Source organism: Orcinus orca, chromosome 1 (genome assembly GCF_937001465.1).
Source record: "Orcinus orca chromosome 1, mOrcOrc1.1, whole genome shotgun sequence".
NCBI lineage: Eukaryota > Metazoa > Chordata > Mammalia > Artiodactyla > Delphinidae > Orcinus > Orcinus orca.
The window spans coordinates 98,994,312-99,020,810 of NC_064559.1; the positions used below are offsets into that span (position 1 = coordinate 98,994,312).

General features: G+C 50.3%; 3 protein-coding genes across 6 annotated transcripts; 2 read left to right on the top strand and 1 right to left on the bottom strand.

Moving 5' to 3' along the window:
- Window positions 1-391: 391 nt before the first annotated feature.
- Window positions 392-4,069, top strand: MRPL24 (mitochondrial ribosomal protein L24). Its single transcript, XM_004284540.4, has 6 exons — window positions 392-542; window positions 2,615-2,858; window positions 2,939-3,034; window positions 3,242-3,345; window positions 3,607-3,737; window positions 3,839-4,069. Exons 2-6 carry the CDS (start codon window positions 2,676-2,678, stop codon window positions 3,973-3,975), a joined length of 651 nt encoding a protein of 216 aa, XP_004284588.1. The 5' UTR covers window positions 392-542; window positions 2,615-2,675; the 3' UTR covers window positions 3,976-4,069.
- A 333-nt stretch (window positions 4,070-4,402) lies between these two features.
- METTL25B (methyltransferase like 25B) lies at window positions 4,403-10,651 on the bottom strand. Of its 3 annotated transcripts, none has more exons than XM_033414677.2 (8): window positions 10,508-10,651; window positions 7,961-8,085; window positions 7,615-7,722; window positions 7,089-7,151; window positions 6,711-6,854; window positions 5,777-6,258; window positions 5,174-5,358; window positions 4,403-4,745 (listed from the first exon to the last, which is right to left on the bottom strand). In XM_033414677.2, the coding sequence occupies exons 2-8, from the start codon at window positions 8,063-8,065 to the stop codon at window positions 4,624-4,626; spliced, it is 1,209 nt and encodes a 402-aa protein (XP_033270568.1). In that variant the 5' UTR covers window positions 8,066-8,085; window positions 10,508-10,651; the 3' UTR covers window positions 4,403-4,623. The 3 variants fall into 3 exon arrangements, with proteins under 3 accessions (XP_033270568.1, XP_004284590.1, XP_049557980.1); XM_004284542.4 differs by having other exon boundaries at window positions 7,615-7,807; window positions 10,508-10,645; XM_049702023.1 differs by having other exon boundaries at window positions 7,615-10,005; window positions 10,508-10,646.
- A 543-nt stretch (window positions 10,652-11,194) lies between these two features.
- On the top strand, window positions 11,195-18,252 carry ISG20L2 (interferon stimulated exonuclease gene 20 like 2). 2 transcript variants are annotated; one of them, XM_004284544.4, is made up of 4 exons: window positions 11,195-11,334; window positions 11,955-12,800; window positions 14,896-15,096; window positions 15,808-18,252. In XM_004284544.4, exons 2-4 carry the CDS (start codon window positions 12,069-12,071, stop codon window positions 15,919-15,921), a joined length of 1,047 nt encoding a protein of 348 aa, XP_004284592.1. In that variant the 5' UTR covers window positions 11,195-11,334; window positions 11,955-12,068; the 3' UTR covers window positions 15,922-18,252. The 2 variants fall into 2 exon arrangements, with proteins under 2 accessions (XP_004284592.1, XP_049557991.1); XM_049702034.1 differs by lacking the exon at window positions 11,195-11,334 and having other exon boundaries at window positions 11,351-12,800.
- Window positions 18,253-26,499: the final 8,247 nt, after the last annotated feature.

Here is a 26,499-nt window from a genome sequence, read left to right on the forward strand (position 1 = left end):
AGTCTGACATTTTGTGACTGGATCATCGACTGACATTGGAAGGGCCCACGTTTCATCCCTTAGTTTAGAAAGCCTATGACACTTTCTTCACTGCCTTGGCTCCTTCCAGCAGAGGGCGGGCGGGGAGAGTATTGACTGTAGCCTCACTAGAAAGCGAGGCCCTCTGCTTTGAAGAAGCCGCAATCACCTAGAAAATGGAGCCGTCGTCTCTAGTAACTACAATTCCCAGCGGCCTCCACGCAGAGCACGTGCAGGAATGTGCCAGGCGCGATAGCATATTCCGCTTTGCCTTCAATTCCCGACGTGCTTCACGGTGCTCTTAGGCTTCCTAGATTTCCTACAAGGCCAAATTTCCTGTTTCTCGCTTGCTTTGCAGCAGCGGACTACAACTCCCAGCATGCAGAGAGGCTAGATTATCGTTGCGCGTCCATTGTACCATTAGACTACTTTTCCCAGAAAGCCGGGGGACGCTGTGGGGCGGGGCTTAGGTCCCACGTGCAGAAGGGACTGGCGGAGGCTCCGGGGCTCAGCGGGAAGCGGAGGTGAGAACCGCGTGGCCCGGACGTTTTGGCAGCTTTGGGCTGGTCCGAGAGCGGGAGCGGGAAGAGCCTTCTTTTACCCTGGCATGGCTTAGTGGCTTCGTCCGAGGTCTCCCTGCTTCGGAAGCTCGGAGCGGGTGGTTGCTGAAGACTGCTGGGGGATGGACATCACCCGTACCTAAGATGGGGCCGGCGGGGCCTTTGGAGCCGGGGTCTGAGGGAGCAGACGCTCTACCTCACTACCTAGCACGGCGCCCCAGAGCGCGCCATGAAAGCCCCACTGCGGAAGGGCACCAGCCTCTCCAGGGTTTGGAGAAAAAAAAGGAAAACATCTAGGGGGCTGGCTTCTGGGATCTCCTCCCAGAGCTTCAGATCTTGAATAGCTGAGGTTAAGGGACGTCTTGCAGCAATCACGCAGGAGTCTCGGGTCTTAAGATTGTCTTTTTTGGGGGCCGCACTGCGCGGCCTGCGGAATCTTAGTTCCCCCACCAGGGTTGGAACCCGTGCCCCCTACAGTCCTTCAGTGGAAGCGCAAAGTCTTAAGCACTGGACCGCCAGAGAATTCTGCTTCTATCAAGTCATGAACTAGGGCAAGTCTCCAGCTCTCAGGGCCTTGGTTTCCTCGTCCCCTGTCAACCTCCCGCGGAGAGCAGTGTGAAGATCAAATGCTGGGAATAGTGAAGTTCCTAGCATTAGACCTGTCACATAGTAGTGCTTCCTAAGCATTTTTTGATTCTGAATGGGAACACCAAGGCCCCTAACATTCATCCAGCATTAATTAAAAATAATATTAGGTCTTTTCCGTATAGAGAAGAGAAATGACCTGATATCTCACTGTTCAGATAAACCAGCTGATGTGTTATTTTAAAGGTACGTGGTTAGAAAATGCAAACGTTATGGAAAGGAACAAGATGGAAAGAAATAGCCCTCCCAAACTTCCTCATCTCCAAAACAAGTACTTTATTTGTTCCCTGTTGCCTTCTTGTAAATATTTATGTCTGTGATAGAATATATATTTTTTAATTTACCCAAAAAAGGATACTATCCACATGATTCTGTACATTGCTTTGTTAAAATGTTAAAAATAACTCGAATGACAGAAACAACCCTGTAAAGTTTTATGGATGATGAAACTGAAGCTCGGAAGTCAAGTTGCCTAGGGTCACAGAATAAGTTGGTGGTGGAGCGGGGACTAGAACCCAGGTCGTCTGATTCCCAATCCAGAGCTTTTAATGTCATTAGAGTGCACTTTAATTGTACTTTTAAGTTAGGCTTTATTCTTAGCTATGAAACAAGGTTAATGGTACCTCCTTCATCAGTTGTCCTTGGGCTTAAATGAGATGATACAGGAAAGCACTTAGCATGGCAACTGGAAGGTAGCAAGTGCTCAGCAAACTGAAGCACTTACTATTTTTGCCCTCAGTTGTCTCACCGCCCCATTGGTTTAGTCCATTATCCAAAATTGGGAGGCTTAGAGTACATACTTAGTTTGGAAATGTAGGACTCTATAATCCTAGAGTCTGGTTCTGGGTCCTTTTCCTTTAGAAAAGAAACTATCTTAGGGAGAAGTGGTTATTTCCTGATTGAGATTAGGAATTGGACATTTTGTAGGGACATTTTAATCCCAGTTTTTATCTCTGCCACCTGTTTGATTGTTTTACCTTATAACTGCCTGTTTTCTGGCTTTACGCCAGTGTTTTGTCCATTACTTGTTTTCTTTCCATCTTGCTGTTGGTGCATTTATTAAATAACTTTTTATTGAGTACCTACTACATGCCAGGCCCTGCTGGGATCTGCTGGATTCAAGGGTGATCTAGATAACATGGTCCCTGGCCTCAATGAAGTTTTGGACTTTGAAGTCAGATACATGTGGCTTTGAATGCTGATTCTCCCACATAGTAGCCTTATGACCATTGACAAGTCACTTAACTTCTCTGAGTCTCTATCGTCATCTGTAAAGCGAAGATAATATCTTGTGAGGATTCAGTAAGATCAAGTCCATTGAGCCATGAAGTAAGTGCTTAAGAAAATGTTGCTTCCCTTGTTTCTTTGCCCCTTTCTTTGTCCTACCCCAGAGCCGACTAGGAAGATTTCTGGGTCTTTCACCGGCCAGGGGATTTCTCACAGTCTCCAGCCATGCGGCTCTCTGCTCTGCTGGCCTTGGCATCCAAGGTCACTCTGCCTCCCAATTACCGCTATGGGATGAGCCGCCCAGGCTCCTTGTCAGACAAGAAGAAGAACCCTCCAGGGACTAGGCGGCGCCGGGTGGCTGTGGAACCTATCTCTGATGAAGACTGGCATCTGTTCTGTGGGGACAGGGTGAGAATCTCAGATGGGGTAGGGTGGCGGGGTGCTCCTGGGCAAGGATCTCCTTCCCTGACGGTCATCTCTTCCCACAGGTCGAGATCCTAGAAGGCAAGGACGCTGGGAAGCAAGGCAAAGTGGTTCAAGTTATCCGGCAGCGAAACTGGGTGGTCGTGGAGGGGCTGAATACAGTAAGTGAAGAGTGAGGATGGCGATGCTCAGGAAGCCTGTGCCATCCGTCCCTGTCCACTAAGAGCAGCACAGGGAGGCCAGAGACTGGCTGAGGGGATGGTGAGACAACTGAACCTTCTGCTTTTCAACTTGAATGCTCTGAGTTGTGGTAGACAAGCCCCCTTCTCACCTCCTGGGTTCTGATAGCCCCCTCCTCTTTTGGACAGCATTATCGCTATGTTGGCAAGACCGTGGATTACCGGGGAACCATGATCCCCAGCGAAGCACCCTTGCTCCACAACCAGGTCAAACTTGTGGATCCTGTGGACAGGCAAGCACATGGGGCTCTGGTCAGAGGGTTTCTTGCCCTCTGAGTCCACACAGCTGTTGACCATGTTTATCCAAAGGGAATGGTGGGTTGGATGTGCTGAAAATTGAGAGGGGCCATCCATGACCCCCCGTAGGAAACCCCAGTGCAGGGGTAGCAGAGAAACGAGATGGTGACCTTAGTGTTCTTAGTCATTGACTTTCGGGTTGGAACATAGGAGGGAGACCTAACTCCCTGGCTGGCCTCACTTCTTCTATCCCCTAGGAAACCCACTGAGGTGGAGTGGAGATTCACTGAGGCAGGAGAGCGGGTACGAGTCTCCAGAAGATCAGGAAGAATTATCCCTAAACCTGAATTTCCCAGAGCTGATGGCATCGTCCCTGAAACATGGATTGGTGAGGCTGGGTGAGGCGGCAAGAAGTGGGGGGGTGGGAGGAGTGGGAGTAAGGGATGTTAAGAAGCCCTCCCACCCATCTTCTTTTCTCTGGCTCAATAGGTGGCCCCAAAGACACATCAGTGGAAGATGCTCTAGAAAAAACCTATGTGCCCAGTCTAAAGACACTGGAGGAGGAGGTGATGGAGGCGATGGGGATCCAGGAGACTCGGAGACATAAGAAAGTCTATTGGTATTGAGTCTGGGGAGAGCTGCTTCTCCCCTCCTTGCCTTAACCTTGAAGATTGGGGCCACCTCTTCTTCAGACTCTAATAAAGAGCCTTGGGTCCTGTGTGTGCAGCTGCTGTCTTTTGGTAGACTGGCACCCCTAACGCCTGTTTCAAGGACTGAGGGAGGGAGCATCTGTCTTGATGTTAGGACAAAACCTGGATAGAAGTTAGCCAGCCTTAAGGTGGTCCTCCCAAAGGGCAGGGCCTGCAGATTCTGGGATGGAGATCTAAGGGAGAGACAGCTTCCCTCCATGGAGACCTCTGAGTAACAAGGTGCTACCTGTTAGGGAAGACAGTGGGGACTGGGGATGTGAGACCTAATTTAGCACCTCTGCAGGATTCGGTAGGGAGGGTGCATGTCTGTCCTTTCCTATACTTAATAGAAAAGACAGAGAAGTAAAGATTTCAATTTTTTAATAAATTAAAAATAACTTTTTGCATAATGTTACATAACACACAGAGGGAGAGAAAGGGTATGAAGCTGAAGGTTTGTAGGGAACCAGGATTCCACGGAGGATGCTGGTTCTCTGGCTGAGGAGGTGGGTGAAGACTTCACCACCCAGTGTGGTACCTGGCAGTTTCAGATGGGGTCTGAGATATGCCCTTCCTCAGGCTGTGTCAGCTGTCTTCAGTCTCCAGAACAGAGAAGGTCTCACCCAGAGGCCTTTTGGTGGCCACCAGAACCAGGTTTCTCGGAGAGAGTTCGGGGCTGAAGATGGGCAGGAGCTCAGCATGGAAGCCTATGAGAAAGGCAGGGCTACTCAGAAGGGGAGAAATGGAACAGACTCTTAGCCACTTCCTGCTTAGCCTGTAGGCATAGCCCCTTTTCCCCATGGGGGAGGCTCCAGGGGGTCTAAGGAGACCCAGCTCTCCAGGAACATGAGTGCCCGAGACACTGACTCGGGAGGAGGCAGTCTGCAGCACATCGTAGGTTCTCAGTGCCTGGGATGCTGGCTTAAAATGCACCTCAGGGAGGTACCACCACAGGCAGATTCAGTAGGAATTTGCATTAACAAGTTCCCCTTCCCCCATCTGACTCTGAAGCAGCTGGTCTGAGAATCACCACAGCAAGGAACCTAGTCCTGGCAGGTGCAGGGGCCAGGACCTGAAGGAGAGCCCTAGAACTCCAGCCCCTCTGGCCCTGGGTCCCTGCTTTGGCCACCCTCACCCTGCTCCTGAAGGTAGAGCAGCCGGTCCAGTAGAATCAGTGTCTCCACCAGCGGGGCCAGCAGCAGGGCCAGGCTGAAGAAGGCCACCACACGGTTCTCCTGGGCCTGGTGGGCCCGAAGGGCAGCCAGATTCAGCGGCAGGTGGGGGTCAAGCCCCACCCGCTGGAGCCCCCGCTGCACGTATCTGTGGGGTCAGCCACAGACAGCACTCAGTTTGGTTTTAGAACCCTCCTCCCCCATTCAAACTGTCCATTCCTAATTCAATTCCAGCTGTAATAGATTTGCCACCCTAAGGCATTTTTAAATGTTTTTCTGGCTGTGAGCTGTCTGTCCAATAGCAAATCAATCCAAAAATTTATTTTCATCCTAATCTGTCCAATTATTTAGCCATATTTTTAGCATTTCAAAAACTTGATAAAAGAGTGACAACTGCCTTTTAAAGAAAGTTTGAAGCTGCTTCAGAACTCAAAATCACTCCCCTCCTCCCAGCACGTTTAGATTTTCTTCAGGACATGCTAAACAGTTGAGGGTGGGAGGGGAGTCATACCTCCAGTAGGTGATACCCCCCTCCTCACGCCCCCCCCCCAACTCCCCAGCCTCACTCTTCAATCTTGAGCTCGTGGACCCTGGGGATCCCCTGCACGCCTGGCCGACGGAGCTCGGGCTGGGCACGCCGGATGACTGTCTCCAGTGCTGCCCGGTAGCAGTGGGTTCGGAGGCCAGGGCCTGCTTTCTGCAGCCGCTCAGCGTATTCCTCCAGGGCGTGGCAGGCCCCCTCCCGTAGCCTGTAGGGCAGTTCACGGCCGGGCAGCCCAGCCACCCACTGACTCAGTGGGTAGCCACCGGGGTCACTCAGCTTCATGTAACAGCAGCCCACTGAGGCCAGGGCCGCCACCTCAGGGCGGCAGAAGTGCCTCAGCAAGGCAACACTCAGATCCCCACAGGCGTGGAGGCCTGTCAGCAGCAAGCGGGCCTCACTCTGAGGTGAGTTCTCCAGTGGAAGCAGGAGCTCCTCACACAGGGCCGTGGGGTCTACCCACCTAACCACATGGTGGGGGCGGTGGCGAGGGCCAGTGTGGACCACCTGTGGAGGCAGGACAGAACAGAGGCAGATGGGAAGCCGGCTTCCCGTCCCCGTGCCACCTCAAGCCACGGGAATGGATCTGTCCTCTGAGTTCCTTCCCAAGGAGGAAGGTGGGGGAGAAACTGGGGCAGAGGAGAAAGTGGAACTTTAAATCAGGAGATGGGATAGATTCTGGGTCTGTTATTAGTAACTGCAGGTCTTTTCGTCTGAGCTTCCTCATTTGATTGGCCACTTTTTACAGGTGGCTGTGAGAAGGACGTATCGGTGTGGAAAGCACTTTTTTAACTAGAAGGTGCCTTTAAGATATGAGGAGGCTTTGGGAAAGGGGTAGCAGAAATAGAGACACGCCATGTCAAGCTGAGAAACTTAAAAGAGGGAATTAGCCTTGGTGCCCAATTCCAGCCAAGCAGACCCTGCTCTCACGGTCCTGGCTGCAGGAAGGGCTGGTCTACCTGTGGGTTCCTCTTCTCCTCTTTCTGCAGAGCCTGCAGGAGCTCCTGGTCTAGGCGCTGGGCTCTCTCCACCAGTCTCTGATCCCCTTCAATGCTCTTCACCATCAGCCCCAGCCCCAGGGACATGAAGCGGGAGAGATGGCCCTGGAGTCCCGAGAGGGAGGGTGGAGACAGCCCCGTTCAGTGTCCTCTCCACTGTCCCCCTCCCTATCTGTGGTTTGGACGCCTGGGTCCTAGGCCCCCAGAAGGCTTAAATTCTGCCCAGCTTGCTTCTACCACTCCTTGGCACTTGCCTCCCTGGGCCTGTGGCCCGATAACCTGTCTTCCAGCTGTTCTATCCCCACAACAAAAAACCAGAACATTAGGGGTCTGGCTCACCTGGCCTGAGCCTACATCCACAACTTGGGTGCAGCCTGTGAGGTCACTCAGCTTCTTCACCAACTGAAAGAGGAGGGAACAAAGGTCTCCTGCCATTGGTGTTGGCTCCCAGGGCAAACACCCATAATGAGGGTGGAGGAGCTGAAGATGGCAGAGGAAGATGGGTAGAGGGAAGAGACAAGAGACATGGAAACCAAAATGGGGTGTGCTGACCCCAGGCTCAGGCTACTGTCTTTGCTCCTCTCAGGCTAGTGATTCAGTCTCCTCCACAGAACAAGAGCCCTGCTGTGAAGCCGTGAGCAGATTGTGAAGGTTATCAGAACAAGATTAAGCCAGTGATTCAAATACAGCCACCAAACAACCCAGCAAAAGGATGAAGATATGATTATAGTGTATCTGACAAGGAAGGGACCTTCTGGGGCCTCTGGTCCTGCAGGTAATATAAGGTGCCCACACCTTTGTAACCCATAGGCTTAAGGAGTCCCCAGGCTCCCAGATACCACCTATACCCCAGCCATCTCCTCACCTCGCCCAGCCTCCGAATCTCATGCTGCTTCTTGGGCCTGACATGTTTCCGGAATGGAGCTGTCAGTCGGGAACTCTGGCTGGGGTTCTCCAGGAACTCTGAGGGGGTCTGAAACCCAGGCGTCCGGGTAAAAGCCAGGGCATAGGCTGTGGACTTCAGGGCCAGCAGGGTGAGTGGCCACACCGACCTGTACCTGAGATAGCCCACCCAGGCCCCCAGTGAATAGTCCCATTGCATCCTGAGTGTGCAAGTTTACAACCCAGGAAGCCCTTGTGAGACTCTGAGCAATGGCTCCCTGCAGGGCTCAGCACCAAGCCCCCCAACACAGGTGCCCTCTTGCCCATACCTGGCCACTTCCCCTTCCCCAGGCTTCCCCAGCAGCAGTGTGGCCAGCTGTGGCGGGTTCAGTCCATCCAGGGCTTCCTGCCATGAGCAAGGGAGTGTGCCCCATAGGTTGTCTGTGAAAAATTCCTGTAGGGGAAAGGAAGAAGCAATCAACAGGCTACTACTCTTCCCATTCTTCCCTGCCCCACTCAACACATGGCCACTGGCTGCAACTAACAGGCACCTCTACTCATTGGCTGTCATCTCTTCTCTGAAGCCTGCTCTAGCCTCCCCCTCGTTCCTCTGAGCCCAAACTGCATTTTGGACACACCTCTCCTTTTAGCAGTGTCCCCACTTATTTATGTGTCTGTTTCCTCCACTCAACTAAAGGGCAGGGATGGTGGCTTCACATCTGCATCCTCAACACCACAGTGACTGACGCCCAGTATTAGTGTTACCATCTAGTAACCTACCATTAGATGTGCCAGACATTATATATGTCAGAATGTTGGGTGTTTTTTTTTTTTTTTGCCCGAACTGCGTGGTTTGTGGGATCTTAGTTCCCCAACCAGGGATTGAACCCAGGCCCTCCGCAGTGAAAGCGCCGAGTCCTAACCACTGGACCACCAGGGAATTCCCTGCCAGAATGTATTTTTATTCATTCATTTATTCAACACAAATTCTGGAGCTTTGGTTAGGCACCAAGTTCTATCCTAGGCTCAGGGGATACAAACAATGAAGCAGACAGACAAGAGCCTTGCTCTTACAGAGCTTACATTTTAAAAACTTATTTCAGATAACATCAAATGCCACATAGACAATAAAACACTAATGAAACAGTAACAATGGAGAGTTTGAGACAGTACTATTTTAGAGCAATGAGGGAAGACTTGTCTGAGAAGGTGACACTTGAGCTGAGACTTGAATGATGAACAGGAAACAACACATGTAAAAAAATTCAGGCAGTGGTTGCCAGAGTCAGGGGGTGGGGGTGGGTAAAATGGGTGAGGAGGGTCAAAAGGTACAAACTTCCAGTTACAAAATAAATGTCATGGAGATGTAATGTACACCATAGTGACTATAGTAAATAATACTGTATTGTATACTTGAAAGTACTGTGCACTTGAAAGTTGCTGAGAGAAGATCTTAAAAGTTTTCATCACAAGAAAAAAATGTAGCTATGTACGGTGATGGATATTAACTAGACTTACTGTAATCATTTCATAATATATACAAATCACTATATTATACACCTGAAACTAAAATGTCAATTCTATCTCAATTTTTAAAAATTCAGGTAATAGCAAACACAGAATACTATAATATGCCAGGCACTGTCTGAAACATTTTACGTATATTAATGCATTTAATCCTCACAATTACCCTATGAGATAGTACTATTTTTATCCCCCATTTTACCGATAAGGAAACCAAAGTACAGCAATTAAGTATTCTGTCTAAGTCAAAAAGCTAGTAAGTGGCACAGCTGGGATTTGAAACCAATTTGACTCTAGAGTTCTTGCTCTTAACCACCCTACTCAATTGCCTTTCTGTGGAGGAAAAACATTCCAGGCAGATCAGTAGTGTACAGATAGATCAGTGTAGTACAGTGAATGTGGGAGAGACTGAAATGTGATGGGGTTTAAAAGAGAGCAGGGGACAGATCATGTAGGGTTTTATAGGTAATGGTAAAGAATTACAATTTCATCAAAATACCTAAGAAGCAAGAAGTGTCCTGGTGAGATTTACATTTTTAAAAGATTAATCTGGCTGTTTTGTGAAGAACTGGGTATGGAGGAGAGGAAGCAAACAGAGAGATCAGTTAGGAAGTAGTCCAGGAGAGAGATGATGTTGGCTTGTCCTAGGGTGGTAGCAATGGCAATGGAGACAAATGGGTGAATTTGGATCTATTCTGGAAGTTGAGCCAATAGGACTTGTTGAAGGGCTGGATCGTAGATCAATGAAGAAAAGAGCTGAATCGAGCATGGCTTCTGGGTTTGGGAGCTGAACAATTCGGTGGATGTTGGTGCCATTTATACATCATCTCATTTATTCTTCACAATGATCCTTCAAAAAGAGATCCATTTTACCGCTCAGGAACTGAGGCTAGGAGGAATGTTTTTTTTTATGCCTAAGGTTAACACAGTAGGGGAGGCAGGATTCTAGTCCAAGTCTGTCAACTCCAAAGTTGGAATTGTCCATTACACTGCAAAGCCAGGAATTTATTCAAAGCTTGAATGAATGAACATGTGTGTTCTCGAAACACCTCACATGTTTCTGGGAGAGTTTAACGTAGCTGCAGCAGCATGGCTCAAATGTCCATGCGTTTTATTACTTTGGACTTGAGAGGGTTAGAAAAACAACCTAGATGCTAAAACTATTAATATTTAGGTCATCTGAAAGAAAAGGGGGGGGGGGCTGCCCCAGCTTTAACCCTTTCTTGTACAGACAGAAGACTGAATAAACATTAGAAAAGAGATCAGAAGCTAACTCTACATTCTTCCCCTGCCGTGGCTAGGGAGCCACCCACATAACCAGGAGCACCCCACCCACAACCCTGTGGCCTCACAATGATGTAGGCGTCCAGGATGGAACGGTAGAGCGTCACGACCCGGGTGAGGTTCACAGCTAGCTGCCTCCTCGCTTCGTGAGAGAGGCCCCGGGCGGAGACCCCCGGCATTCCGGGTCCCAGCCGGTGGCGCGGGGAGGGAGAATGCAGTGAGGCGGTAACCTGGGTCAGGACTACGCGGGTCCGGGACCCGGGCTTGGCTCAGCTCTGCAGAACCGGAAGAAAGCGCTCAGAACCCGGTCCCAGACGCCGCCTTTCCAGGATTCGAGCTTGGGGTTGAAGACTTGAGGCGCCCTCCTGACGTCACAGGCCGCGACGTCCCATAGACCAAAGCTGTCAGCATTGGACGCAAACCGGGAGGCGGTGCCAGCGCAGTGACGCCACAGAGGCGTGCCGCGGCGCCCACCTCAAGGAGTGGGGCGGGCCAAGTTCCAGGTCCCGCCTCCAGATCCCGCCCCTTCCCATACACTTCCCTCTTCTAACGGAAGTGAGGCCCGGGGCCTCCGGCACGCTGCAGTGCCAGTTTGTAGCGGTCTCCTCACACCTTCGAATTGTACCTCCACTGGGCTAGAGGGGCCGGGGAGAGCATCCCGCCTCCGCACCCACCCACGCCGCCCCGCCGCCGCCGCCGCCGCCGCTGCCGCTGCCGCATCTCACACACTAGGAATCCCTGGCCTCGCTCCCGGAGGCAGGTGCGCTGTGGGTACGCGGGCCCGGCCTCCAGCGCGTTCCAATCCGCTAGCCTGCCGGCTCGGGCCTCGCCTACGCGCGCCAATTTCCGCATCCGGCTCCTGGCGCTTCCGGTCTTAGCTGGGCCCATCTGGGAGGTAGGTGTGTGAGGGTGGGAAGCTGGCTCCGTGGCTTGGACGACCAGAGTGTGCTGTCCGCAGCCTCGGTTTTCCCTCCGCTAATATGTGTTGTCAAATGTCCTTTCTTGGGAGAAGGACTTGAGTGAGCTGCATGTGGAGATTTCCTTCACGTGGAGATGAGGGAAATGGGTGCCTGAATTTCTATCTCTGTCCTTGGGACCCGCGCTGGGGATGCCTGGGTAATTCAGAGGTCAACTATGTCAAACCTGTGACTGCCTTCGAGCATACTTAGACGTTCCTTCCCTGGGCAAATGATAGAGCTCACCTATTCTGGCGTTCCAGATCACAAGAGTTTCAGATGGTTGGCCCTGCAACCCCCTCAGTTTACAAATGAGACTGAGATCTAGAGAGGGGAAATGGCCTTCCTAATACCATACTGCTGGAGAATTGTGGGGCTTCCCCGGAACCCAGGCTTCCTGGTTCAGAAGGAAGTCCTCCTTCCATCATTTCACATTTCACGTTATCTGAGAGGTTACTCTGATGTCTTTCCTCTCTCCTTTAAGTCCTACGGAGATGGGTCTTATCTTACTGGTTCCCAGGCCTATGGACTCCGTTATCAGGATCATTTTCTTCCCCAGGGTATACTACAAACCTCCAGATGTTGGCCTATGGGATTCAGCAGAGGATGAGTTGTCCATCCTCTCATTGGTAAGCTGTTTTTCCCAACTGTTCTCCCACCATCCACCGTCATCATGTCTACCTTACTCCTCAATCTGGATTTTGGCGAACCTCCCCCCAGAAGGGCATTAGAAGGCAATGCCAAGCACCAAAAATTTGTCAAGAAGCGGCGGCTCTTGGAAAGGAAAGGCTTTCTGAATAAGAAGCAGCAGCCCCCTAGCAAGGTCCCTAAGTTGCGCTCAGAACCTTCAAAGAAAGGGGACACTCCCAAGGTGGATGGCACTTGGAAGGCCCCTCCCCTTCCAAAAAAGAAGACTGCTGCTTCCAGCAGTGGGTCAGAGCAGTCCCTGGACAAGAAAGCTGCAGTGCCTTGGCTGACCCCTGCTCCTTCACAGAAAGCTGGTTCTGTTGTGGCTAAAGTAGATTTGCTGGGGGAGTTCCAGAGTGCCCTACCAAAGATCAAGAGCCTCCCAATTCGCCCCCAGAAGAAGGGCTCCCAGAAGAACCCTCCTCAGAAGACTGCCCCACAGATCTCCACCCAAGCTCACTCAGAGAATAAATACCCTGGAGCATCCCAGAAGATGCCAACGAAGATGGTGGCAATTGACTGTGAGATGGTGGGCACAGGACCCAAGGGGCATGTCAGTTCCTTGGCTCGATGTAGCATTGTCAGCTACAGCGGAGATGTGCTTTATGATGAGTACATCCTTCCCCCCTGCCACATTGTGGACTACCGGACCAGATGGAGCGGTATCCGGAAGCAGCACATGGTGAATGCTACACCCTTCAAGATTGCTCGGAGCCAGGTGAGAGGCATGGGAGATGGTGGTAGCAGCGGGGTGGGTGGGGAGAGGTCCAAATCATTTTTCTGCAAAGAATATCACCCTGGGGAGGCGCCGAAGGATTGTGGAGGGAGGGATGGAGTGGGTGGAGTAGCAGATGAAGAAGGCTTTCTGTTGGGATAAGGAGTGGTGAGAGTCTGGAAAGTTACAATTAGCGGGTGTAACGAACTTTATTAAGATCTTTTAGGTCCCAAGTGGAATCCTCATCTGGAGAACCAGGAATCTGCTAGAGAAATATCAGCCAGTGATGGACAGAGCAACAGGCATGAGTGCCAGGGGGAAAGGGCTCAATTTGAGAATGCCTTGTAGAGGTGGGGTCTAGGGTTGAGAATAGAGAGGTGGAGAGGGCTTCCCAAGCAAGAAGTAGCCTGTGGCAATGTGGAAAGTTGGTGGTAGGAGAAGGCAGAACATTGACAGAAGGAGCTGGGGCATATTTGTATAACTGGAACAGGTAGCCTGCAGTGGAGGGGATAAAAGACACCGGGCTGGTATGTTGGGGTTCTCATCTCACTCACTGAGCAAACCTAGCCACTGTAAGTCCTATGCTGAATACTGGAGGCCCAACAAATGAACAGGAGAGGAGGGTGAGCCGGTAAATGTGAAGGGGAAGGGAGCCTGCTGGTCTTGGAAGGCCTCCAGAGGGCGCCTTTGGTCCACTTCTTTGTAATTTCAGCTCCACATTCTTTGCCTTCTCTAGACGCACACTGTTCCAATAATTCCTCATATGCCAGAGCAGTCAGTTGGAGGAATTTCATCAGAGGTGGAACAGCTGGATTTTAGAAGGAACTTGAAGAGTTGAAGAACATCCTGTGCACCAGGGGCATAGCTGAGCAAAGGCTTGGGAGAGGCAGAAGATGGGGTGGGCCTGAAAGAGCAAATCCACTTAGCTTTAAGGCAGGCTATATGTTGAAATTAATGCGAAGTAAAGGTGTTAGTGGTCAGTAAACTGCAGGTGCAGTTAGGAGCAACTAAATACCAAGTTGATTGGACTATATCTGGCTTTCATCATAAAAACCAGTGCCCAAGCTGGGGTATGAGACTAAGGTACATTCAGATGAGTCTTTTCCCTTCCAAGGGGTCCCATTGGGAGGCCAGGCATTGATTCCAGGCCTGTTGCTCTTGTTCACAATCTGTTTGGAACCCCATTTTGGTAATGGCCTTCAGAGCTCATGACATATTCTTTAGTTATCCTCATTGGCAGTATGTTCTTATGCTTTAAGATTCTGAAATGGTGAGAAATTATTTGGTTCCAAGAATGGTGTGAATAAGGTTCCTGACCAGCTGGTAAATACCCTCTGGTTATGAGCAGGAGGAGCTATGAAGCGCCGGGACTGATTTGTTAAAGCAGCATAAGTGTGGGCACTTGATCACTTCCCTCTGCAGCCTTAGTCTATAAATGATTCTTAATCTTTTTCTTTTTTGAGGTGAGGCGCTGTACCTCACAGCTTGCAGGACCTTAGTTCCCTAACCAGGGATCGAACCCCGGCCCCAGGCAGTGAGAGTGCCAAGTCCTAACCACTAGACTGCCAAGGAACTCCCAATTCTTAACCTTTTATGGCTTGTAGGCTCTTTGAGAATCTGATGAAAGCCATGGATTCCCCCCCCCAAAAAAAGGCAAACATATGCATATCTATTTGCATATAATTTGGGGCTTCCAGTACCTTCCTGGAGCCCATCTTTAACAACATTTATCCCAGCCTATGTCAAAGGCCAACATAATGATCATGGTTAAAGAACTTCAGGTATCAAGCCAGGACTGAACTAGGTAGTTACATGAACATCACATTGGGGTAGAAATTAATGTGAAGATAAGGTGCCACTGGTGATGTAAATCCAAACAGGGTTACACCATAGAAAATACCTACTTTTACCTTGGGGAGAGGAGACAGATTTCAGGTGAAAGAAAACTTGTGGAAGAGGGCATTTCAAGGATGAGGCAGGTGGGCAATTGGTTAAAAGAACCTAGAAGGACTTAAGCAGCCATGTTGGGCTTTGAAGATGCAGGGGCTACATCTTTGAATGCTGTTCCTCACCACCTCTTCTCCCATGCCTGTTTCAGATCTTGAAGATTCTCACAGGGAAGATAGTGGTGGGGCATGCCATCCACAATGACTTCAAAGCCCTTCAGTATTTTCACCCTAAGTCCCTCACCCGAGACACCTCCCATATCCCCCTCCTCAACCGTAAGGCCGACTGCCCAGAGAATGCAACCGTGTCTCTGAAGCATCTCACCAAGAAGCTGCTGAGCCGGGACATCCAGGTAGCGTCTTCCCAAATGCTGCCAGACCTCTGGCCTGGACACTGAAGGCTCTCCTGCTGCCTTTCTCCAGGCTCTGACCCTCAAATTCCTCTGGTTGTAGAGAGATCTGGATGGGATGCTCTGATGGGAAGAGCTTTGGGCAAAGGGGTCCATCTCTACATAGGGATAACTATTCCTGTTCCCTACCTCCCAGAGTGTTCCAAAGGATACTTGGAAAAGGAAAAAAGCCTGAAAGTGGGGATAAAACCCTAACTAAGAAAAGTAGAAAGCAGGTAGTTGTGGTGGTCTAAAAGACCACGTAGTGGATGCAAGAGGCTCTTATGTATTTCATATGTTTGGCAGTCAAAGAGGGGATGGCCTGCCTGGCATGAGGCTGTAGACACATGTCATATACAGATCAGTTAAGGAACTGGGGAAGGTGGAAGACTCAGAAGGCCTGTCTATGGTCTGGTTTGTTGTGCCTCTACAGAAGAATGTAGAACAATATGGTATGTCCATGTTGCTACAGAAAGGATTGAGGCAGACAGTAGCATAGGAGTTGAACCCCTGAAATGAGGTAAGGAGTAGGCTCTCACCACAGGTCTACCTTTGTAGCCCGCTACCTGCAGAAGCAGCAGCATCAGTGGGTTGGAGGGAGCCAGTTGGGAAGGGAAGAAACAGTCTCTTGTAGCTTCATGTTCTTTTCTTCCTCCCTTTTCTTCCTTCTCTCAGGTTGGGAAAAGCGGACATTCCTCTGTGGAAGATGCTCAGGCCACCATGGAGCTGTACAAGTTGGTCGAAGTTGAGTGGGAACAGCACCTGGCCCAGAATCCCCCAAAAGACTAGTGCCAGTGGGGACACTGGTGGTGTGGGGAGGCAGAGGCAGCACCACACCCAGGAAAACAGGGCAGTGGACCAGTGGACAGCTCTACCAGCTCTACACCTTTGGAAACTAGAGTTGTTGGGGAGAGTGAGGCTCCACCCCAGACTTAAAATCCATTAAAATTTCACCTCAGGTGTTGTTAAGTGTTCCATGGAAGGAGGAAGGCTCCATGTCAGAACCCAGCCCTGAAGGCTGTTTACCTCTTAAATGGTGCTAACCATGGGTCCCAGGGTGCTTTGCTCCTGGGAAAGCCTTTTGACTTTCAAGGGGCAGGGCATACTGGGAAGTGTAGTTTCCCAAATTGCCTTATCACTAGGGTGACCATATGTCTCATTTTATGCCTTTTGTTCTCAAGTAATTAGCAGCACCGTGTTGAACTTTCCAAAAGTATCCTGCTGGATGATAACTTGTATGATCACAGTTTCTCTCAGACTTTTTTTGGCTCAGAGTCTACATCCAGTCTGTGTTGGGATATCACCTGTTCTTTCCACCTTGACTTCCAGAGGAGCCATCCCTGGTGAGGTTTAGTTCTTAGGGTTACAAGGAAGTAGAGGTAAGAGAGTGTGACTTGGAAATCAATTTTTCGGATTTAGGAAAGCAGCCTCTTTCCTAAAGTGATAGAGGATTTATTTAATTTAGACCCCACTTGGAAGGTTAAAGAAGAATTCAAAGTGTTTTAATGGTTTTTAGTCTTTTACTTTGCTAAACCAAGCCTTTTAAAACTCAAATTATTCCCTTGATAAATTTTTATAAAGGAAAAACAATTGTGTGATGTTTTCTTTATAACTTCACGTTAAATAGCTTTGTCACAGGATCCTGTAGAGCTGTAATTCTGATAGGGGGTCCAGGGTCTGTGTGAATGACACTAACTGGGCCCTGGTTTGCTGGAAGTCATCAAGAAGCGCTGACCAAGCCTTTGTGTGTAGCCCATGTGCTCTGCTGCCTTGTCCTCGTCCCTACCACAAGTCAACGAGCACACCTAAAGTGACACCCCAAGCCATGCGAACACCCTCACACAGAGGGTATGTGACCAAGAGAGTGACTCAGAGAGTGGGCGTGCGGGAGGGATGGAGCCGGGGAAGAAGGGTGCTTCATGACGCCAGCCTGGTCGCTCCTGCCAGCTCTTCCTCGGTGGTATACACCCTCATGTTGGGAAGGTGAATCACAGGTCTGACTTTGTGTCTGGGATCGCTGCACTCTGTCTTGAGAGAACGCAGACTCCATGTATACACCAAGGCTTGTGCCCTCTTGAGTGGCTAGTTTGGCTCCAGGGGCCAGAGTCACAGTCATGGCTGCCCATAGAAGGGAATTTCCTGCAGCCAAACCGGACCCCACATGTGGTCTTGCTGTTGTGTCCTGCGCTACAGGATCTGCTTGCACAGGCAGCTGTTGAGCTCTGAGCAAGTTGGTTCCTGTTGAACCCAAAATATGTAGTGTCCATGACACTTCACAAAGAGGTGCTAGGCGTCCTTACACACCTCTAAGTGGGATTAATCAAGGAAGGCTACACCAAAAAGCGGGGATACAAGTCTTATTTGAAATGAAGGCGAGTCTTACTTACATTGTGATCGGTAAACTAGAATATATGTGGAAAATTCTCATTTGAGTTCAAGTTTTAGGGTACCTGGCTTTGTAATTTATTCCACTGAAGTATAGTTGATTTACAATGTTGTGTTAATTTCTGATGTACAGCAAAGTGATTCAGTTATACATGTATATATACATTCTTTTTCATATTCTTTTCCAATGTAATTTATCGCAGGATATTGAATATAGTTCCCTGTGCTATACAGTAGGACCTTGTTGTTTATCCATACTATATATAACAGTTTGCATTTGCTAATCCAAACTCCCAATCCATCCCTTCCCCACCCCACTTCCCCTTGGCAACCACAAGTCTGTTCTCTATTCTGAGTCTGTTTCTTTTTCATAGATAAGTTCATTTGTGTCATAGTTTAGATTCCACATGTAAGTGATAGCATATGGTATTCGTCTTTCTCTTTCTGGCTTACTTCACTTAGTGTGATAATCTCTAGGTCCATCCATGTGAGTAGCAACTGGCTTTTATGCTCCACTTCACCCCCCACTCAGGTGCCCTCAGTCCAGCATTGGGAACAGCTCAGTCTCACTTTAGCTCACCAGGAAGAACCTGGAGACCAGAGGACCTTGCAGACATTTTCTTACTCTTCTCTTATCACACTTCCTGGTCAGAGCCCAGCTCACCCTGCAAGGTGCCTGGGGATCCCTGTACTTTATTATTATATTTTTAATAAATTTATTTATTTATTTATTTATTTTTGGCTGCGTTGGTTCTTTGTTGCGAGCAGGGGCTACTCTTCATTGTGGTGCACGGGCTTCTCATTGGGGTGGCTTCTCGTTGCGGAGCACGGGCTCTAGGCGCGCAGGCTTCAGTGGTTGTGGCCCGTGGGCTCTAGAGCACAGACTTAGTTGCTCCGCGGCATGTGGGATCTTCCTGGACCAGGGCTCAAACCCATGTCCCCTGCATTCGCAGGTAGATTCTTAACCACTGCACCACCAGGGAAGCCCTGGGGATCCCTGTATTTTAATCCCCTCTTTCTCTGCCCCTCTGTTCCCAGGCTTCATCCAACTGATGACAGATAAGCCCCATTGCAGATTACTATGGAAATAGCAATCAGCAAGTCCTGTTTTGTCTTGGGTATTAAGGCTCTTCAGAGTGGAGCATACGTATAACAAAACACATGCTCTTCCAATAGCATTCTTTTCATAGCATAATAATGTTTTCTAATGCCAAGACCCCCTTCTGCAGGTGAGAAGGATAAAGGGAAAAGAGTGTGAGAAGTGTTATCATGCCAAACACATTACTGATCTTAAAATTTCATGTAACAAAGTGATTCTCAGAAGGGTAAGGGGGGATGTATTTTGAAATTTCAGGTGATAGCACTGCCATTCTCTCTACCCTTAAGAACCACTGATTGAGGGAATTCCCTGGCCGTCCCGTTAACCACTGGACTCTGCACTCTCACTGTCAAGGTCGTGGGTTCAATCCCTGGTTGGGGAACTAAGATCCCACAAGTCACACGGTGTGGCCAAAAGAAAAAAAAAACCACTGATCGAGTTAAGGCTCTAAAGGAATCATTTGATTCCTAGTTTAACAGATGGTTACAGCTGACGATAGGAAGGATGAACAGCACTGTAATTATGAACTTACCCCAAGACACATTAGCACAAGTGCAAGTTTAGAGACGCAAATTCCCATGTATGCAATATGCCAAGTGCATTTATGAATATCCTACGTCTACAGTCTACGTATCATTGTTCACAGTGCTCTTTCATTTACCCTGTAATTAAGGGCAAGTCCACAAAACAGCCCATAACAGCATTTTATTGTTGTATTGATACTAGGTTTTAAGTTTGATCTTGCCACTTACTAAATTCGTGATGGTCAGTCAGTTTGTTTCTTGGAGCCCCAGTGGTTCTAGCATTAAAATTCTGGGGTTCTTTTCTAACCTTGAAGTTTAACTGATGGTTGCTGTCATTAATAATAATAATAATGGCAACCATTTATAGAGTGCTTCTCTGTGTCAGGCACTGTGCTGAGTCCTCTAGGAGCATTGTCCCATTCTCTGTAAGGTAAGTGGAGGTATTCCCATTTAACAGTTGAGGACACTGAGGCTGACAAAAAGGAAGAAATATTCCCCAGGCCAAATAGCTGGAGGTTGGTGGTGCTGGCATTCAGACTGCCAAGTCTGCCTGTCTGAAGCCTCTGCTCTTAACCGCTGCCCTGCTTGGCTGTTAACACATTCAGGCAGCACCTGATGAGGCTTGGAATCCTTCCACTCAAATGTTTATTAAGTACCTGCTATGTGCCAGGCATTGTGCTAGGCACAGAGAAATGGCCTGTGACCCCGAGTTGCTTACGGCAACCTGAAGAAGAGAAACCAGTAAACTAATTTCAATTTAAATTTAAATCCTGCAAGGATTTAAAGCAGGGGAGTGATGTGGTCAGATCTGGGTTTTAGGAAGACGACGCTGGCAGCCCAATGGAAGCAGGATTGGGAAAGGGCCAGGAGCTGAGTTCTTCTGTTTGACTAATTTGATGAGCAGTGATGGAGTCCTGAATTAATGAAGTGGGAAGATGTATATGATCATCACTGAGGAGGTAGAGTCAGTAAGACTTAGAGATCAGGGCAAGAGGATTAAAGGTTGCCTTGATATTTCTGAATTACAGTGAATAGACAGCAGTGGTACCATTCACCAAGACAGAGAATATGGTGGGCAGAAGAGCAGGTTTTTGAGGAGGATGACTTGGGTATTGACTGACTTGACTTTGAGCTGCCTGAAGATACCCAAATGGAGATGTCCAGCCAGCAGCTGGATGTACCAGACTGGAGTTTAGCAGAGTAAAAGAGATCTGGGGCTGGAAACTAAGGCTTAGAGACAAGAGTGTAGCAGTGGGATGGAAGCCTTGGATTGGAACGAAGCCTTTATACATAAAGGTATAAAGAGCAGCAGAAGGTCAAAGTCTCAGGAAGTACCCATCCTTATAAGCTGCTGGAAGAAGAGAGGTCTGAGAGAGGGCTATTGGGTAAGAGGACAGCTAAGGAGAATCCCCAGGAGGGAGGAGATAGCATTAACAGCACGGAGAGCCAGTAAGCTGAGAGCAAAGAAAAGGGTCTATTTTGTAGCGATTTGGTGCCCTTGATCTCAGCAATGTCTGTGGTGGTGGTGGGGAAGGCGGCAGAAGCTCAGCTGACGTGGGCTGGAGAATAAATTGGAGGTGAGGAAGGAGATGAGTGGGTGTGGACTGCTCTTTCTTGGCTCTGAAGAAAAGCAGGTGAAGGTTGCTGTAGGAGTGAGAAGTCTTAGGATGCCAATGGACAAAGCCAGTAGAGCATAAGGTGGCTCACGAGGGGGCAGGTGAAGTAAGCTACAGGGGATCCTGAAAGAGTAGGGGGAAGGGATGCCAAGCTTAGCCTTGGCCAGCAATAGGGATCCCTTGTCTTCTGGGACAGAAAGGAAAAAGGAACGGGTAGGACAGATGGAGATGGTTTGGGATGATGGTGGAATAAAGTGATTAGCACCTGGTGACCCCGATTGCTCATTAAATGGGAGGCAGAGTGCTCTGCTGAGTATGAGGGGGAAGTCAGGGGACAGGAGCTTGGGAAGAATAAAGACGGTTTGCAGCAGCCACTGAGAAGACGGGAGAGCGAGCCGACCGAGAACACAAGGAAAGGCCTCTGAGCAACGGCAGAGTTCCGATTGAGGTCAGAACCTGAATTTGCAGGAGCACTGCAAGCTGCAAGCTGCAAGCTGCAAGCTGCTTGTCACAGTTTTTTTTCTAGCATCACTCGGCAGCCCAAACAGAGAAGTGGAGAGTTTAAATGCTTGCGGCTGCATAGGCCGCAATGGGAGGACAGTGTGTGGTCCTGGAGGTGAGTGTCTGAACTGAGATGGAGATGAGATTGTTGGAGTCCATGGAGTCAAGGACCTGAGAGGCTGACCTGTTGAGTAAGCGCTGGAAGCCCCCAGTTGGCTGGCTGTAGGATTACATATCTATATATCTATATATCTGTACCTATATCTATAGATAGATAGATAGATTTCTTTTTGGTTGCACTGCACGGCACGTGGGATCTTAGTTCCCTAACTAGGGATCAAACCCGTGCCCCCTACGGTGGAAGCATGGAGTCCTAACCACAGGACCTCCAGGGAACTCCCCGGCAGCAGGATTAGAAACAGGAGGATGGGGAGCCTGAGCTAGATCCTTAGGGACCTGAGATAGATAGATGCAGCGAACAAGGAGTTGAAGATGCAATAAACATGGCATGAGCCTCAAAGAGTTGGGTCAGGGATTTCTAAGAGGGCGGCTGAGGCATCATGGAGAGTTCTGAGGCCTCCCAGGCAGCGGTCATGGCCTCCGCCAGGGCTATATCACTCTCGTTTTCAGACCTGATTTTTGTCAGAGTACCTCTTTCATGCATCTATCAAGGACAGTTAAATAAATGATTAAGCCAGGAACAAGAGTACTAATGAAAGACAGGTATTTCTTTCAGCCTTAGTAGTCATTGATTTTGGTTGATGTCATTCACTTTTCAGTCACTTGTTCAAGAAATATTTATTGAGTACAAACCATGTGCCAGGTACCGTTGTAGGCTAGCGAAGTCTGCACGAACTTCCCTTGTAGTGGGGTGATGAGTGACATGAGGAAAAGTAAGGGGATAAGGCAGATATGTGTACATAAGATTTTAGATGGGCTGTTTAGAGAAGACCTCGCTGAGGAAGTGACACTTGAGCAGACCTGAAAGAAGTGAAGAAGCAAGTCATGTAGCTTTCTAGGGGAAGAGCATTCCAGAGAAAGAGGGAGGTGCAAAGGCAGGAGGGATGTTTGGTGTATTTAGGGAGCAGCAAGGAGGCTGGCATGGCTGGAACAGGGGAAGCCAAGGGGAAGGGGGTAGGAGTTGGGGTTAGTGAGCAGGGCGAGATACAGGCAGATAATATAGAGCCTTGTAGCCCATCGTAAGGAGTTGGGCTTACTATCTGCACAAAATGGGGAACAAATGCAGGGTTTTGAGCAGACTGGTGTGAACTGGCTCAGGATTTAAAGGACTCCCCCTGACTGCTGTGAAGGGAGGAGAGTGGGAACAGAGAACCAAAGAGGAGGCTCTTGCTGTAATCTAGGCAAGAGATGATAGGAGTTGAGGCAGTGGATGTGGTAAGTGGCCTCATTTGAGACTAATTTTACATACACACGGATGATCTTTGGCGTGGTTGATGCTGAACAAATGTTTAAGCCAAGACCGACACCTTTGGCTTTTCAACTCTCACCCAAGCTCCTGTATACACTAGCCCACCAAAGAGAGCTCAGGAAGTACATGCACCCTCAGAAGTTGGGGACCCAAGGATGGTCAGGAGTGGAGATTTGCTGCAGACTCTGAGCAGACAGTCAGGGTTGCACTATCTCTTTCGCGCAGTGACTAAATGGGTAAGTAACATCTAGTGGCACTGTTGGGGAGGGGTCCTGGTGAGTCCCTTCCACCCCAGCCCCTGGCCTGTGGGAACTGCTGCACAGGTCTTTGCTCCAATCTCCTCTCTGCCCTCCCACCGCTTAACTGTGCTGACTTGCTGGTTTAGTTTGTTTCTTTCTTCAATATGTAAGGCTTCTAGCCTTATTTAGGGATACCATCAACTCTGTGCTTTCTTTGAAAGAGTATATATAATGCATAGGATTTTGAGAGAGATGGGTGTGGAGGGAAGAGGCAGAGAGAGAAGGTATTTTTAAGAATTTGCCCTGGAAAGACAAGTACATCTTAATCTTCCTCCAGGCTCAACTGAATTCCACTCTGAAGTGTTTTAGAGCAAAGCTTTGGAATCAAACAGACCCATGACAGTACATGGAAAGCTGTTGCACAGTGGTGGGTTCAGAGTCAGAGCCACTCCTTTCCCAGACCTGGGCACTGAGGATCGGGCCCTGTGCCTGTGACCCTGACCCCCCTGTCCCAATGCAGCACCAGGAACCTAAATTGTCTGGCATCCCTAGACCAGAGGCAGCTTCCCCAAGGGGCAGGTTCTTCACTCCCTTCTACCTTGAGGAATCCTGCTCGGTTCCTTCTTGGAAAGATTCCATGAGACGGATCCAAACCATAACCAAAGGAGGAAGAAGGCAGACTGCCCCCCGCCCTGGGAGCTGGGGAGGGAGATGGAGCCCACACCCAGGACCAACAGGGAGGCAGAGGCAGATAATATAGCCCGATAGCCGGACACCTAAGGCTGGGGCTTGGACGCCGGGCTGAGCTGGCAGAGTGGGTAGGTCTGGGAAGCTTTCCTGAAGGGTGGGAGGGTGGATCTGGGGTCAGATCAAAGGGGCCCCCGGGCTGGGGAAAGGGCAGAGCGATCTGTTGCCTTTCTGCTAGGTTAGAACCCACCCCGATGCCCACTCTCCACTCCAAGGCAAGAACTGCCTCCTCCCAGCTTTGGAATCAATTCCCTGGGGCTCCTAGGAACCTAGCACCCGTGGGTCAGGGAGCTCATCAGAGGAGATGAGCAGGGAGAAAGGCACACACTGTGTGTCCTTGACTCAGGATGGCTCCCTCTCTAGGCCAGCCACTGCAAGCTCAGTGGGAAGACTAACCAAAACTCCGGATCATCCGGAAACCTGGAAATGTGTGGCTAACAGTCCTAGAGCACTGGGATTTAGGAGGCGTGAGACCGTGGCGAGAGGTTGGCAGCTGTGAAATCCAGGAGCTGCTGGCTCCTTTGATCCCCCAGGGACGTGTCCCTGAGTATCCCAAGTGCCAAAGCTCCCGCGTGGATGTCTTTCCCAGATTGGTGGAGAAGACGCAAGCGGGGCGGGGTGGGGTGGGGGGTTGTCACAACAGTGTGTCCTCAGCCTGGCGAGCTGAAATTCACAGACACTAGCCCAGTGCCCTTTAGGAATCCAGACAGGCTGGGGGGCCCTGGTGGATGGGATGGGGTAAGGGGTACTGGGTTGGGGGAGGCAGGGAGACTGTACAGTCTCTCTTTGACAGCTAACATTTTCCAGAGCTGGAGCCTACAGGGGAAAGGAAATCAGAGCTTCCCACTTCACACATCTTTTTCCCATTTTGTTCATGCTGCCCAGGGAAAGCCATTAGGGCTAGGTCAGTCTGGGGCCTCCCCCACACTCCCATGTCTCCAGCCCTGCTATAAGGAGGGGTGGGATGGCAGGGTCACTGGAAGGACAAGGCCCTAGCCTGGCAAAGGGGCCAGACTCTGAACTCTTGTATCCCTTCTTAATTCCCTGCCTGCTCAAGATGGGAGGATGGGGGCAGGGACCAGGAATCTGGGCTCCTGGGGCCCTCCCTTACTCTGCTCTAATCCCCCTGCACCTCTGATTCTGTCTCCAGGGAGTCTGGCCCCCTGGCCTGGGCCTGGTCTGCAGCAGGAAGGGCCCTGGTGTTGGGGAAGCTGGCCCTTATTACCCGACTCTTGGGGCTTCAGCCCCCTTCCTGGAGCCATTAGCACAGCTGGTTTCCATAGGCCCCTAGGAGCCAGGCTGGGGGCCAAGCTACTAGGTCTTTTTTTTTTTTTTTAATTTATTTTTGGCTGTGTTGGGTCTTCATTGCTGCACGCCGGCTTTCTCTAGGTGCGACGAGCGGGGGATACGCTTTGTCGCGGTGCACGGGCTTCTCATTGCGGTGGCTTCTCTTGTTGCAGAACACTGGCTCTAGGCGCGCAGGCTCAGTAGTTGTGGTGCACAGGCTTAGTTGCTCCGCAGCATGTGGGATCTTCCCGGACCAGGGCTCGAACCCGTGTCCCCTGCTCGAACCCCTGTCCCCAGATTCTTAACCACTGCGCCACCAGGGAAGTCCCAAGCTACTAGGTCTTACCTGGAGACAGTAGCTGCATTTGGGGGCTAGAGACAGGAGGGGAATGTGAGAGCTAAGGAGCTTTGAAGTGGTGTTCTCCCCAAGCTGGCCGACGTTCCTGAGTCTGACCCATCAGCCCCCTTACCCTGCCCACAGCCCCCCCCCACCAGGGACAGTGAGTCCAACACCCTCTTTCTGTCTCCATCCAGAACCTCAAAGCTCAGACCTGCGGCCCCCTCAGTTTCTCCTCTGGGACCTCGCCCTTCTCGCCTCCCTCCTGCCTCTTTCCTCTTCAATCCCAGAGTCTGATTATCTGGCCCAGTGCCCACCTTCTGCAGTTCAGGCCAGAAGAGGGATAGAGCACCCATCCAATCTGCAGCCTTGCCGATTTCTTTCTTCCTCCAGAAACTCCAGACCATCTCAATGGAGAGAGGGGTTCTTTACACCCCTGGCTCTTCTTCCATTTGCCATCCTCAGAGAGTGGGAGAGGAGGCATCTGGGAGATGGTTCGGGCTCCCCAGAACCAGTTTTGGGCTAGACTGCAGGCTGTTCATCTTTTCCAGGGTTAGCCACTGTCCCCAGGTGCCATGCAAACCCAGGTGTCCAGCCTGCCAAACCTGTCATAGCTACAGCCTTCTCCCTCCTGCCTTGGGCTGCCAGGGTTAAGGGGCCAGTGCAGGGCAGGGAGTGGAAATGGCAGAGGGGTCTGGCCCTAGTCACTGCATCATAAAAGCTAAAAGGAGTTTAACTGCAGGTCTCGGTGCTGACTGACTTCTTCATCCAGCAGTGCTGCCCTGGGGGGATTCCTTGGGGGGGGAGGGGCCACAGCTGGCCAGAGTCAGGTCCAGGCCCATCCAGCTTCAGATGCTGGCAACTGCCATCAACAGTCCCAGCCACACTGAATCCCCACCTCAGCCGGGAGGTTCTCTGAGAAGCGTGGAGGCTCCAGAGGAAGGGGAGTCGGATTTGGTGCCTTTCACTGCAGTAGGAGAGAAAACTGAGCAGGGGCCTACGTGGAGAAAGGGATGACCTCCCATGCCAGACTGGCAAGAAGCAAAGTCTAGGTGGTGGAGCCACGGTAGAGGGACAGAGAAACAAAGAGCCCAGGGTCAAGGAATAGAATCAGTGCAGTGGTGGCCAGGCCTTGTGCAGGGGGTCTCCAGGCTCTTCAGTGACTGCCCACACCTCTGCGCCTGCCCCCTGAAAAGGCGAGCA